Source organism: Xiphophorus couchianus, chromosome 2 (genome assembly GCF_001444195.1).
Source record: "Xiphophorus couchianus chromosome 2, X_couchianus-1.0, whole genome shotgun sequence".
In the NCBI taxonomy this organism is placed as follows: domain Eukaryota; kingdom Metazoa; phylum Chordata; class Actinopteri; order Cyprinodontiformes; family Poeciliidae; genus Xiphophorus; species Xiphophorus couchianus.
In genome coordinates, this window is record NC_040229.1 from 2,778,080 (window position 1) to 2,792,543 (window position 14,464).

General features: G+C 45.2%; 2 protein-coding genes across 5 annotated transcripts; one reads left to right on the forward strand and one right to left on the reverse strand.

The window, feature by feature from the left end:
• Positions 1-751: 751 nt before the first annotated feature.
• On the reverse strand, positions 752-9,847 carry znf646 (zinc finger protein 646). Of its 4 annotated transcripts, none has more exons than XM_028040233.1 (4): positions 9,560-9,846; positions 5,725-7,765; positions 3,919-4,767; positions 752-3,156 (listed from the first exon to the last, which is right to left on the reverse strand). In XM_028040233.1, the coding sequence occupies exons 2-4, from the start codon at positions 7,605-7,607 to the stop codon at positions 2,502-2,504; spliced, it is 3,387 nt and encodes a 1,128-aa protein (XP_027896034.1). In that variant the 5' UTR covers positions 7,608-7,765; positions 9,560-9,846; the 3' UTR covers positions 752-2,501. The 4 variants fall into 4 exon arrangements, with proteins under 4 accessions (XP_027896034.1, XP_027896051.1, XP_027896043.1 ...); XM_028040250.1 differs by lacking the exon at positions 9,560-9,846 and adding an exon at positions 8,848-8,907; XM_028040242.1 differs by lacking the exon at positions 9,560-9,846 and adding an exon at positions 8,768-8,905.
• On the forward strand, positions 9,257-12,019 carry znf668 (zinc finger protein 668). The gene is made up of 2 exons (XM_028040274.1): positions 9,257-9,391; positions 9,899-12,019. Exon 2 carries the CDS (start codon positions 9,907-9,909, stop codon positions 11,809-11,811), a length of 1,905 nt encoding a protein of 634 aa, XP_027896075.1. The 5' UTR covers positions 9,257-9,391; positions 9,899-9,906; the 3' UTR covers positions 11,812-12,019.
• The last annotated feature ends 2,445 nt before the right edge of the window (positions 12,020-14,464 follow it).

Sequence of the window (14,464 nt, forward strand, 5' to 3'; positions counted from 1 at the left end):
TGAGGGAGAGAAGCGCATTTCAACGGGACTCCAGTGAAGGTTTTTAGTGAAATGCTGCAGAGCGATAACTAACACTTGGCTTTTATTCTCCTGCTTCGTTTCTTCCCTACATGCACTGGCTTCTCTGACTTCAAACCTTTGTGTAGCAAATATATTTTCACAATAAAACTGACAACGTTTGTGGATGTTTGTTGTGTTTTTATTCAGAAACATTGAAACTTTCTTGCTGTTTTCTTGGATCTCCTGTTTTTGGACTGTTGGAGGAAACGGCATGAGGAGAAACACAAACCTCAGGCAGGCAGGGATTCAAACCCAGAACCTTCCTGCTGGGCAGAATGACGCATTTCAGGTGTTTAACTTTGTTCATATTGAATATTTTATCATAATTTCAGTTTCTGTGAACATAGGTGGTTCTAGACGGGGGCCAGCAGGGGGCCAGAGCCCCTCTGCTACTGAGATAATACTAGATTAATTTCTTATGACACATTCTGGCAAAGAAACTGTTGCTAATTGGTTCCTTGAACCAATTTAATTTTTTTATCCTCAATGTTTTTCTTTAATAAGATAAAAATTAAGCTTCATTTTAAGATCTGAGTTTTTATCTGTTAGATCTGGAGCCACAAGAGGCTTTTTGTCTCACATCATTTATTAAACAATCATAAATGTACCTTTTTTTGCCCTATTTTTTATACCCTTTAGAAAAACTTCTATGTTTATAACATAGTATGAGGTTCTGATCACAAGAGTCAAATCATTCAGTAAATGTTGTTTTTATTAGATATTATTTCATTTTTCTCCCATTGAAGAAACATTAAATGAGGTCCGAACAACATTTTCATCAGAATTCACAACCTGCATATAGTATAATAATGATAATATAAATATTAATAACAATAAAAGACAGTCATAATGTCCCAACCCAACACTGACCTGTCTCTGCTGGACAGCGGACCGGACCGGACCGAACCGCCACAGACTTCCTGTCCCCAGGACACATTAAACAGGAAGTGGCATCATGAACCAAAGAGTCTGAGTGTTTCTGTTTCCAATGGCAACAGGTTTCTGAGGTATTTCATAAATGAGGTCAGAGATCATTAAATAGTCACATATAAAGGCAACAAATATAAAAAAACAACATAATTAACAGTTTAAGAACATTTTTGGTTGAGATCATGTCAAAAAATGTTTAAGATTGGAAAAAGTTTTTTTCTGTTTTGTTATTTTTCTTCATGTTTTAAAGTTAAAATGAAAGGAGCAACCAGGTTTGTGCTCCCATAATGCATCAGGATTCAGCTGAAAAAACGTGTGAAATGCCACGAGTGAAGAAATAAATCATTCAGGTTTTCACTGATACTTTTACATCTCTGGAAAAGAAGGCAGAAAAAGCCTTAAAGTGAAACTAAAGTTTAGTTTAAAGGAGAAAATGGCACAATTCTCTTGATCCTCTTTAAAATAAACGTCTGACTAATAATCCATTACTTTTTGTTTCCCTGGGGAATAATTATGACGCGACACAGAGACGACGTATGGATGAGGAGCCATGTTTTTTCTGGCTCTGTGCATGGAGAGAGCTGAAGCTAAAAATGGCAACTCTCAGTCTCCATGGCAACCATTAGCCGACCTGCTGCAAGTATCAATATGAGAAATTTATTACAGATTATTACATTTAAGGATTTTTATGCATCTTCACCAGAGGTCAGGTTTATCCTTCAGAGGGCATCATCATCATCATCATCATCATCTGACTGATGTTTTAAAGGCTACATGATATTTATACAGCAGTCAGAAAACTTTCTAGTAAAATACACACATAATACAGCAATAAATAATCAAATACATCGATTAGGCAGAAAGTACGACGGCGAATCAGGGACACTGCAGATGGAAAAAAGGAGCAATTTCACTCCAAACAAGTCAAATATTTTCAACTTAATCTAAGAAAAAACATGAAAATTTCTCAATTTCAAAAGTCGAGACGTTTTCTCTAAATTTGTGATTTTTCTCTTGCAAATTTTTGAGACGTTTTCTCATTGTTTTCACTCTGCACTGACCCTGATACGTAAACCGGTTACTAATATCAGCAGAACTGGTTAATATTCTGGCTCCGGATCTCATCCAAACCCAGGAGGTATTTAGTTGCTCTGAATGTCGTTATTAACAGATAAACAGAGTTTATAGTTTTAGTTTGGTCCATCAGGATATGAAAACGTTCAGATTCAGTCTGCAGGTTTCTGCTGAGTCAGTCACACTCACCTGGATTCACGCTGAATAAAGACAGAGTTCTGTTACCTGCTAACCGGACCTTCCAGAACCACCACGTCTCTGAACACCAAGGAAATCTTTCTGAGGAAATACTGCTTACAATTACTGATAATAACAGGATAAATATCATGAACATAAAGACGCGCTCCTAGTGCCACATCCAAGATGGCGGCGGTGAGGTGTGATGTATTTATGTCAGCAGTGATCCTCATCCCGTCATCATGTTGTGCAGCATGATGTCACAGGAAGGCACCCAGGTCGCTGCCCGGCTGCGCGGCGCTCTGGTGCAGCTTCTGATGGTGCCTCAGGTTGGACTTGCTGGAAAAGGTTTTCCCGCAGCGCTGGCAGTCGAACGGTTTCTCCTTGGTGTGGATGCGGCGGTGGCAGACGAGCTGCGTGGAGACGCGGAACGCTTTGCCACAGGTCAGGCACTGGTAGCGCCGGGGCTCGGTGTGGATGCGGCGGTGGTTCTTCAGCGCCATCAGGTTGGAGAACTCCTTGCGGCAGACGGCGCAGGAGAAGCGGCCCGTCTTGTGGCTGTTCTTGTGGTTGAGTAGCGACCCGGCGTGGCGGTAGGCGCGGCCACAGTGCTCGCACACGTGGCTCTTGTCCTCGCTCTGCGGGTCAGGGTCAGGGTTAGGGTCTGACCCGGCGGCGGTGGCAGCCGGCTTCCTGGCGTGAGCCGCCATGTGGCTCTGAAGGTGCGTCGCCAGGCAGAAGGTTTTGCCGCATTCGGAGCAGCACTGGCGGCGGATCTGGGCGTGCAGCTGCAGGCCGACGGCGTCGGGAAACGTCCGCAGGCAGAAGCTGCATTGGTGCATCACTGCGGCGTGGGACTTCTTGTGGTTGAGCAGCGATCCGGCGTGGCGGTACGAGCGGCCGCACAGGTCACACCTGAGTCACAAACATTCAGACTGGAACCAGCCGATGCCTCAAACAGAAAATCTCCCATCCAATTTTAATCCATTTTATTTAGAGCTGCAGTGTGTAACTTTAATACAAAATATACATTTTTTCCATATTAGTGGAAACTAATGATTTTTAGTTTTTTTTTCCGCCTGGTCATCATGAGCCTGAAAAACAGATAAAAATGTGTCAGATCTGGGTAGTAACTAGTTACAGTTACTTGAGTAACTCTTTTTAACTAATGTACTTTTAGGAGTATTCCTAAGCTGTACCTTTTACTTTTATTTGAGTAATTTTATTATGACGTATTTCTCCTCTTACTTAAGTAAAATTTCTGGATTTTCTCCCGACTGAATGAACAACAAACTCAGACACAACTGCAGCTTTTGTTAAACTGTTTTTTTATTGAAAGAAACTGATTTTGAACAATTTTCTTTTGTCTGATTTTGTTATTTTTTGTGTTACTTTTATAAATTATTGTCATTTTTGTCTTTAAAATTCCAAACTTTCCACTTAACTTTATAGTTTAATCTGTAAGATTAAGTAATTTTAAATATTAAATGATTGATAATTTGATCAGTTTCTCAGTACTTGAGTAGATTTTCTACCAAATACTTTTTTACTGTTGAGTGAAAACATGTTAAAGTTATTTTATTTAGTTGAGTCAGGTTTTAGTCTTTAGATCTCTAGTCTTTAGTCTTTAGGTTTTCATAGTTTTTATGTTTGTGGATAAATATCTCATAAACTCACCTGAAACACTTCTGTTCTGTCTCTTCCTGGACTGCAGGGGGCACTGTGACCTCCTGACCCCTGAGGCAGCGCTGCCTCTTCCGCCCGGTCTGATCCTGGAAGCTCGGCGCCGGTCCATGGAGCCGCTGGTGGTTCTGCAGGACGCTGGCGCGGCGGAAGGCCTTCCCGCACGCCGCACACGCGTACTTCCTGTTCCTGTGGATGCGGGCGTGGCCGCGCAGCGCCGCGCGGTTGGTGAAGCGCTTGGCGCAGACGGTGCAGCTGAACTCGCCCGTCTGGTGCGTCCTCTTGTGGTTGAGCAGCGAGCCGGCATGCCGGTAGCTTCGAGGGCAAAGGTCGCACCTGAACGGCCGCTCCTCTTCCTCGCAGGAGGGCGCCGCCTGCTGGTCGGAGGACTTCCTGCACCTGAGGCCCGTCCGGCCCGCGGCGGCGTTTGGTCTGAGCGCAGCACAGACATGCGCCTGCAGTTGCGCCGGGCCCCTGAAGCCTCTGCCGCAGCGCTGGCACAGGAGCCTCTTGGCCAGGTGAATCCTCAGGTGGTTGCTCAAGGCCAGCTGGTTGCAGTAAACGTTGCTGCAGACGCTGCAGGAAAACACCCCCGTCTGATGGGACTTCCTGTGGTTGGCCAGACTCCCGGCGTGGCGGTACGTTCGGCCACACTGGTCGCAGGAGAATGGCCGCTTCTCGCCGTCCGGTGCTGCCGCCTGCCGCCATCTTTCCTCCGGCAGGACAACCTGGACCGGATCGCTCAGATCCTGGGTTTTGGCTCGGTTCTGTTTGTGTTTTCTCAGATGGTTCAGCAGCTGCTTCTGGAGCTTGAAGGCTTTTCCACATTCCTGACAGGCAAACCTGCAGAAACAAACACCAAACATCTCAGTTCATCACCACAAACCTCAACCTTACATTACAAAAACACTGAAAAGTTCATTATTTAAAGGGGCAGTGTCATTAAAATAGACTTCATCTTTCCATCATGTTGTAATGTTATTGATTCTTTAATGCCTTTTTGAGAAATCATTTGATCTCCATGGCAACCAGTCAGCTGCAAAACGCCTGGATGGACCTAGCCCCGCCTCCGAGGCGCAGTTCCTCCCCCACTCATTTCTTTCTATCTATCTATCTATCTATCTATCTATCTAGATAGATAGATATCAATACATCAGTCAGTCAGAAGCAGCCAATCAGAGCCAGGAGGAGGGTCTAAGCGTTGTCAATCACTCTCCTACTTATCTGTATCCCTTGCTCTTTGCTACACTGCAACACAGCTACAAATGCTAAGGCTAGTTAGCATGGCTACACATGATGGCAGATAAACAATTTTGTTGTTTTCCCACACATTTATTAGCACGTACACAAGTGTGATGGACAGCACTAAGACCCACATCCTGGCTCTGATTGGTTGTTTTTGTAGATTGCATTAGCGGCTCAGCGAGATCGATCTTTTCTCAGATTATCTGTTTCTGATTATCTGACGATTTTAACAAACATGGAAAAAATAAATTTTATAAAAATCACGTCCTGCAGCTTTATTTTATTCTTTTCTCCGAAGAGTTTTTGCGGCGCTAGTCGCTCGTATTTTTTCCACAGTAGGCAGACAGGAAGGAGGGTGAGGAGAGGGGGGAAGACATGCGGTAAAGGTCGTCGGGTCCGGGAGTCGAACCCGCGACATCCGCGTCGAGGACTAAGGCCGTGCTAACCCCCTGCGCCACCACAGAGCTTTAAATGAAAAATCTATAGCATGCATCACTTTCTTATCTGATTAATTGTCAGAATAATCGATCAATGAATCATTGTCGATGCACCGACCTCTTGAGGTCAAAGTGTGACCTCTGGTGGTTCTTCAGCGCCAGCAGGTTGTAGAAGCGTTTCTGGCAGACGGAGCATCTGAACACGCCCGTTTTATGGGACTTTTTGTGGTTGAGCAGCGAGCCGGCGTGGCGGTATGACCGCCCACACTGATCACAGCGATGCTGGCGCTCCACGCCGCCACCGCCACCGGGCCTCAGTTCCTCCTCCTCGGTGACCTTCACTTCCTGCTTGGCTGCGCAGTCGTGGCTGCTGAGGTGGCTGTAGCTGATGCAGGAGACGCCGCAGCTGCTGCAGATCAGCATCTCTCCAGACTCTGGCTGTGTGGGGTCGGCGCCCTGCGGACCGCCGTCGGACCGGGTGTGGCCCCTCAGGTGGCTCCTGAGGGCCGCCATGCTGCTGTAGCTGATCCCGCACACTGAGCACTGATAGTCATCGTCCTCGTCGGGATCCTCGTCTTCTCCGGCGCTGCTCCCATGGCAACCCTGCTCAAAGTAGTTGAACTCTGTTGTTTCCGGGCTTTGGGCGTCCCTTGGGTCAAAGGTTAAGTTGTAGGGCCGGTCAGCAGGTGTGTGTTGGTGCAGCAGGATGCAGCTGTGGGATTTGACCCCGGCTACGTCTGCAAACATCTCGCCGCAGTCCGCGCACATGTGCGTCGCCATGGCAACCTTGGAGCAGAAACCCCGAGTGGAGAACATTTCGCCGTCTGCGTTGTCGGCGGCCATGTTTTCCTGATCTGATCCAAACCCGGTCTGGTTCTGCTGGCTTACAGGCTCCGGGCAGAGCCAGTTGTGTTCTGCGGGCGGCAGGAAAGATGGCCGCCGCGGTCGGTGGAGGCGTAGGTGGCTCCTGAGGGCGGCCAGGTGGGGGTACTGCTTCCTGCAGACGGCGCAGCGGAACACGCCCACCTGGTGGGAGCGCCGGTGGTTGATGAGGCTTCCGGAGTGACGGTAGCTCTTCCCACAGGTGTGACACCTGAAGGGTCTCTCATCCGGATCCGGAGCGGACGTTTCTTCTTCTACAGCGCTCCGTGATGCGCTGATTACCGCAGCATCTGTTGCATCCGGACCATCAAACCCACTCAGATCAAAGTTCTGTAGAACCTCTGCAGCAGATGGACTGAAGCCGGACTCCGGCAGGGAAACATCGGGCTCAGGCGAAGACCTGTGGAGACGGATGTGCTCCTGGAATTCCCTATTTCCAGGAAAAAACACCTGGCACAGGAGGCAGAAATTCTCCGGAGTGTCCCGTTTCTGGTTATGGAACAGGTCCGGTTCTGACCCGGTAGCTGCACTTTGATCCATCTCGCCTCGCGTCCTGTGGGTCCTCTGGTGGCTGTAGAGGGCGGCCATGTTGCCACACAGCTTAAAGCAGATGGTGCATTCAAACACGCCCAGCTGGTGGCTCTTCTTGTGATTGGTCAGGCTGCGCTGGTGGATGTAGGACTTCCCACACTGGTCGCAGTGAAAGGGTCTCTTTGGCGCCTCGCTGCAGCGCTCTGGCTGCAACGTGGGAATCGCAGCGATGTCTGCGTCCTCGTTACGTTCAGACTGCTGGTCGCATTCGCTGCCCTGTGTGGATCTGCAGGGCAGATGAACCGTCTGGTGCGTCTGCAGCTGCGCCGCCAGACGAAAACATTTCCCACAGTCGGCACAGGAGTACTTCCTAAGCGAGGCATGGCTGCGCAGGTGGTTCTTCATGGCCGAGGCGTTCCAGTTTTCTTTCCCACAGATGGAGCACAGGAACGAACCCACTTCATGAGTCCGTCTGTGATTGGTCAGGCTGCCGGCGTGTCTGTAGCCACGCCCACATTCGTTGCATTTGAATTTGCGGTCGTCCTCTAGTGGATGATGAGCATCCATGCGCTGCAGCGGGCTGGACATGTTGGGACGCCGTCTGCAGTAAGAAATCCCAGTCCTGCCTGTGATACGGCAGCCCAGCACGCAACCGTCGCATTAGTTCTGCAATTTATTTCCTGACAGGAATCCAGATCCTTCTGCAAGACCCAGGAACCATTTCACACGACACCACGAGAAGAAATCTGGAAAAGAGAGTTAGATAATTACTGACCAACAGAAAAAACAAATCTGCCAAATATTAAACTGAGAAATTGTTAAGTTATAAAAAAAAACACCTTATGATGAAGATTTTATGTCACTGAGTTGTTTTGCAACTCTTAATGTGGACAATGAAAAGTTTTTTTCTACACATGAAAACGAATTACTACTCCTTTTTTATTTTAATTTTTTATTTTGTGTATTTTAAATATTTTTTTCCTTTTGAAAATCTCAGGTATTTATTGTTGTTCTAATAAATACTTAAACCTTAGGATGAATATTTTATGTCAGTGTTCTGCATCTTGTTAATCACTGAAATCACTTCTTGAGGCAAAATTACAATCAGTATTCATCAACTAAAAAAACACCCAAAAAACTAGAATGTACCTTTTACCTTTTTTATTCCATTTATTTAGATCATATTTATATGATCTCTCCCTCTCTCTCTCTATATATATATACATACACTGCTCAAAAAAATAAAGGGAACACTTAAACAGGTGTTTAACACTTAAAGTGTTCCCTTTATTTTTTTGAGCAGTATATATATACATACTGTATATACTGTATATATGTTGTTAATCAGTGGGGAAAAAAAATAAAAATTCTGAGAAAAAAGTATGAACGCTTTTTTTATGGCCCTAATCCTGTTCCGTACTATTCTATTCCTATATAAACCTGCATAATCAATTTAACGTCCCTTTTAAACTTAGTGGGTTTTACTTACAGGCTAACATGTCTGCACCTGTTTTACAAACTGGACCAATAACCAGAAAACAGCGGCTATCTACAATTTAATAAAACATATTAATATGTTTGCCGAGAGTAAAACAATATTACAGTAAAGTCAGTGTTGGACACAAGTCAACAAGTCAGTTGTAACTGGGCAGTTAGAAGAGGACAGCGGCCCCCAGTTAGCTAAACAAACATCCGTCCTTCAATAAAATACAGGCTTCACGACGAAGAACGAATTAAAGATTAAATACCTGGAGATGTTTTTAATGCCTGCACAAATCTTCACTTATATTGTCTGTTTTTTAACCTATTTTTCATATAAATGACAAACCCTTTGATCAAACTGTCCTTTCTTCTTCCATCCACATCGCTCTGGTTGCTAGGAAACAGGAAATGTGTAGCAGCGAAATGCTTCCGTCTTAGCAGCACCCAGCTAAGTGGGCTAATAATTGTTTATTTATCAAGGCAAACACTTGGTAACCCTGAGATTTAGACAAATAAAATAAATGAATAAATAAATAAAAATTTTACATTAAAATATTAAACTTTATAGGAAGTACCGGAAATTATTTATTGTTGTCTGAGACGCCTACATTAAATAGCTGACGTTGCTAGCGATGCTACCGTGTAGATGTAAGAATACAAATATTACTATATTAATTTAAATATTTTTTATTCTGGAAGTGGTTATATTATTTCTATCTTATTTTAATAGTTAAACATTAAACACATTATTGATGCACACTCTCTGGCTCGTTGCTGTCGTCACCAGGGTCCTAGTGCCGACGCGACACCTCCAGTAAACAGCGACTCTCGCAGTTAAAGCTACCGTCTCTCCGGGACTCAGTCTGCCGACTGTTTATGAACCGATTCCGGTAAGAACCGATCGTTTTTGTTTTAAAGAACGCTTTGGGGAAAGGTTGGTGGTTTTAGCGGCGCCCGTTCCTGAGATCTGCGGTCTGATTTGAGCAACCAGCGGTCCTAAAGCCAACCATTTTGAGTCAACATGAATAGCCTGACAGCTAGCAGCGGCGGATACATACATGTCGTGTCCCGCACGTCGCGCCCCCATCCCGCTGACATGGAGGCCTTAATCAGAAGCGCAGTCTGTTGCGGTGGCAGCCGTGTCTGCACAGCTGTCACTGCAGCGACTTCCTCTGTCATCAAAGCGGTTAGCTTATTGTCCCTGAGGTCCTAATGCCAGCCATTTTGAGAATAAATAACAGCATCCCCACATATTTCTGTGATTATGTGCTACTTTTTCTGTTCCAGGATGTTCTATTTGCAGTTTCAATTCATCTGATCAACATTAATTCATCTAATTCCTGTTATAATTATTTTATACTTACTGCAAATCTGTTTTTAATTTGATCTGCTTTTAGAAATAAAAATGGCCTCCCCTCAGCCTGGCAGCCCGCCTCCTGCAGAGCAGTTTACCCCCCCAGAGAAGGATGATGACAGCGAAGAAGAAGAGGCTGTGAGGGATCAGCCGGTTAAAAAACGCAGCAGAGGCAGACCTCCAAAAGCCAAACCCAGCTTCAAATGCTCCACATGCACAGAGACTTTCAAAAGCATGTCAGCTCTGCAGAGCCACAAGCTGGCAGCGCATGCAATGCAGCAGCAACAGCAGCAGCAGCAGCGGCAACAGCAGCATGCATGTTCTGAATGTACCAAAACATTTTCTAGCAAAGCTCAGCTCTCCAAGCATGAACGCACCCACTCCTCCCAGCGGCCCTTCCAGTGTCCGGATTGCCACAAGGCATACAAGACGACCACGGAGCTGCGCAACCACAGCCGCTCCCACACCGGGGAGAAACCCTTCGTGTGCCCTGAGTGTGGGAAAGCTTTCATGCAGGCTATCTGCCTGCGGATCCACACGACGCAGCACAGCGGTGAGCGACCGTACTCGTGCCCCCAGTGCAACAAGAGCTATCCCACCCTGTCCAAGCTGAAGGTCCACGAACGCTCCCACACTGGAGAGAAGCCATACTTCTGCGCCGAATGCGGGAAGAGTTTTGCCGACCCCTCTGTGTTCAGGAAGCACAAACGGAACCATCAGGGCCATCGTCCGTATGCCTGTGAGGAATGTGGGAAGACGTACACGGAGCTGAAGGACCTGAAGAACCACGAGCGTTCCCACACCGGCGAGAAGCCGTTCCTTTGCTCCGACTGCGGCAAGGCCTTCTCCCGCTCGTCATCGCTGGCGTGCCACCAGAGAATCCACTCCCAGAACAAGCCCTACCAGTGTGAGCAGTGTGGGAAAGGCTTCACGCAGCTGTCCTCCTACCAGTCCCACCTGCGCACGCACTCTGGGGAGAAACCCTTCCTCTGCCCCCAGTGCGGCAAGATGTTTTCCGACCCATCCAGCTTCCGGCGGCACCAGCGCGCTCACATGGGGTTCAAGCCGTACCCCTGCGACAAATGCTCCAAGCGCTTCCGGCAGCCGGCTGACCTGGCCGTGCACGAACGCGTCCACTCCGGGGAGCGGCCGTACAAGTGTCAGAGCTGCGACAAGGCCTTCGTGGCATCCTGGGACCTGCGGCGCCACATGCTGGTGCACACCGGGCTGCGGCCCTTCTCTTGCACCGAGTGCGACAAGTCGTTCACTGAGCGCTCCAGCCTCAACAAGCACCGGCGGGTTCATTCCGGAGAGAGACCCTTCAAATGCGAGGAGTGCCTGAAGTCATTCGTGGTCTCCTCGAGTCTGCGGAAGCACGAAAGGACTCACCTGGCGGAGCAGCCGGAAGATTCAGCCTCCACCTCCACCACCGGCTTCACCCCCCACACCACGCTGCCACAGTTCTCCTGCGCCCTCTGCGACACCACCTTCGCCTCCTGGGACGAGGTTCAGGCCCACGAGGCGCTCCACCCGGCCGACCCCGCTGCGCTGCACGTCTGCCGAACCTGCAGTGCAGAGTTTGGCCAGCTGGGGGAGCTGGAGGAACATGCCAAGCAGCACAAAAAGCTGCATGTCTGCGACAGCTGCGGGAAGGGCTTCCAGAACCGATCGGGGCTGCGGAAGCACCAGAAGATCCACTCGGCCAGCAAACCGCACCGCTGCCCACACTGCGGGAAGGCCTTCCTGTTCGCCGCGTACCTGCGCAAGCACCTGCGGACTCACCCCGCGGCGGCAGCAGCGCCCGCAGTCCCAGCTGTGGATGAGATCATTCACACAGACCCGCTTCCCTCGCCCCCGCCGGCCTCGACCTCTGACCCCGGCGCCATGTCTCTGACCGTATCTGTGAGCTCCTTCCACAACATCCCAGATTACCTGGTCAAAGATGAAGGACTTTAATCTTTTAAAAAACAACCAACATTGTAAAAACCCACAAAAACAAACAAAAAAAAATTGTTGGTGTAACTTATTAGGGCTTGATCATTCTTATGATTTCTAACAAATATATAAAAATGTTTTATAATCTCTGATATAATCTCCTACATATGCTCATGTTTTAATCTGTTTATAAAATCATTTCTCCTGCAAAGAGATGCCAGAAACTAAATAAATAAAATAACTCTTCGTCTCCACTCATCTTGAATAATTTGCATTCATTAAATGTGTTTTAAACCCATTTTAACCATTTTATTATTTGTTGTTCTAGTGGAAAAATGTTTACTGTGAAACTTTTATATCAATAAAAAAAAAATTTCCTCTTAAACTTTTTTCTTAATCTTTGTGAAATAATTTTTATTTTTCAGTTTGGATTCAACATTTGGTGACTTTACTGTGAAGTTCAGAAGTATTCACACCCCTGGCAGATTTATATTAAAAATAATTTAATTTCTCTTCTGTATATTTTTATAAAATATATCTGCAAAGAACTCTACCTCTGCAGACACATTTATAAAAGTAAATAATCATAATCAAACCTGGTTGTTTTGGTTTAGTAAATGATTTTTATTGGAAATTAAATAGAAACCTTCATCATCGTCTCAACAGTCAGACGCTTCTTCTAATAACTGAACAGCTTTCTGCATGTTTCTAATGTATGGAGCTAAATTGGGGCCATAAAGTTTGTTCAAGGGGAAAAAAATGAAACTGAAAAATAAAACTTACATCTTTTTTCCAGTTTTAAAAAGTTTTTTTCAGACTAATTTTTTTATTCTGTTTCAAATCTTTTTTTTTCTGTCTGAAACTTTTTTCTCCCACTTTTTAAATAAATTTTCAGGTTCAAATCTTGTTTTCAGTTTCATTTTTTTTTCTTTTGTACAAACTGTATGGCCCCATTTTAGCTCCATACGGCTGGTATTTTGATATTTTCCCTCTTTGAGGTTGGAAGGCCTCTTTACCATCACCCTAATCTTCAGCTTCCTGCTCTGATTCTGTCCACTGATCCAAAACGTTCATATCGCCTCTAAGCAGATAAAATATGTTAGTAAATTTAAAAAATAACCTCCAGTCAGAATCTGCAGGATGTGAATAATTTTAGGCTTAACTGTTTGGCGTGAACCGTTAAAAAGTGCATATTTAAGACTTATTTTAAAAATGATCATTATTAGCCTGCAGATTTTAAAGGCGAGCTTTAGGACAGGATGCATAAAATCAGGTTTTATTAGTTCTCATGCATATTTTAACAATAAAATAGTTACGAGAAAGGTTTTATTTTATCTCCTGGTTGCATCAGTTGGGGGTAAATAACTTGTTGCAGCTGGGAGATAATCGCCCTGCAGGAATTATCCAATCAGAGGCTCGTACCGAACAGGATGTGAAAGTGCCTGAAGATTTGCTGTAAGTTGGCTGAATAAGATGAATTATAGTGAATTTATACATTTCAGTTTAAAACCAAGACAAAGAAGAAGGTTTTAAACTGTAGGAGTTAAAGTTTGAGGTTGTTGGGAAGCAGAAAGGCAGAATCACCTGCTCAGCGTTACGGCGATCTGCTCTCCCAGGAAACAGAACAAAGTGTCTCAGAAACGCGTCTCAAACATCTGCTCAGAGTTACCAGTTGGTTTAATGATGGCGGCTCCACATGAATCCATGGATATTTACGCTTCGGCCACAATCAGATGATGCTTAATCTTATTTCACGTGTTCCAAGTTAATCATGGTGGAAAACAACAAACTTTAGAAAATAAATGCAGATAATCCAGATGTGTTTTATAAATGAGAAGTTTGTTGGTTTTAGTTTCCTTTTGTGCGTAAACATTTAACATTTCACCATGAGCTGCAACATGTTTGATGGGGTCAAAGTTCAAAAGGTTTTTACTTCTTTCTTCTCCTTTTCAAGCTTGTTAAAATTATTGCAGTACAAAAATGTCTTTTGCATTTCTTGTTTATGACTGTTATTTTATATTTCTACCATGTTTAAAATAAATAAAAAATAAATATTGTTAGAGTTTTTAGCATGCTTGTTTTGTTAGCTGTGATTTGTTCATTTCTTTGGTTGAATTTTACCTCCTATGGAGAGACATTCAATTCAATATAAATAAACAGGATAGTTAAAAATATTAATAAAAATCCCATTAAGCAAATAAATGTTCACATAAAATAAAACATTTAGTTATGAAGTGCAGCCAACAAGGCAGCTTAGCAGCATAATTTAAAATCAACTTTTTTTGATCTTTCCATCATGTTATGATTTTATTCCCTCGTCAATAAAGGTATGTTTAACAAACACTTTTATCTCCATAGTAATTCAGCTGTTACTATGCCTGGGTGGACCTAGCCCCGCCCCCGAGGCGCAGCTCCCCCCCCCCTCCACTCAGCTCCTTCAGACTAGCTAACACCAATTAGCAAACATCTGCTGGGCTCATTATAGCTGCTGCTCAGAGCAACGCTGGTAGAAACATTAAAGGGTTAATAGAGGAGCCATGTTGGGACGACTTCCTGGAGGCGGAGCTTCAGGAAGAGCAGGAGTTCTTAAAGAGACAGAGGCCCAATTTCAAGGTGTTAAAACAGGAAGTCAAAATAGTATCTTTATAACAAATGAAGGTTGTTAGTCTATCAT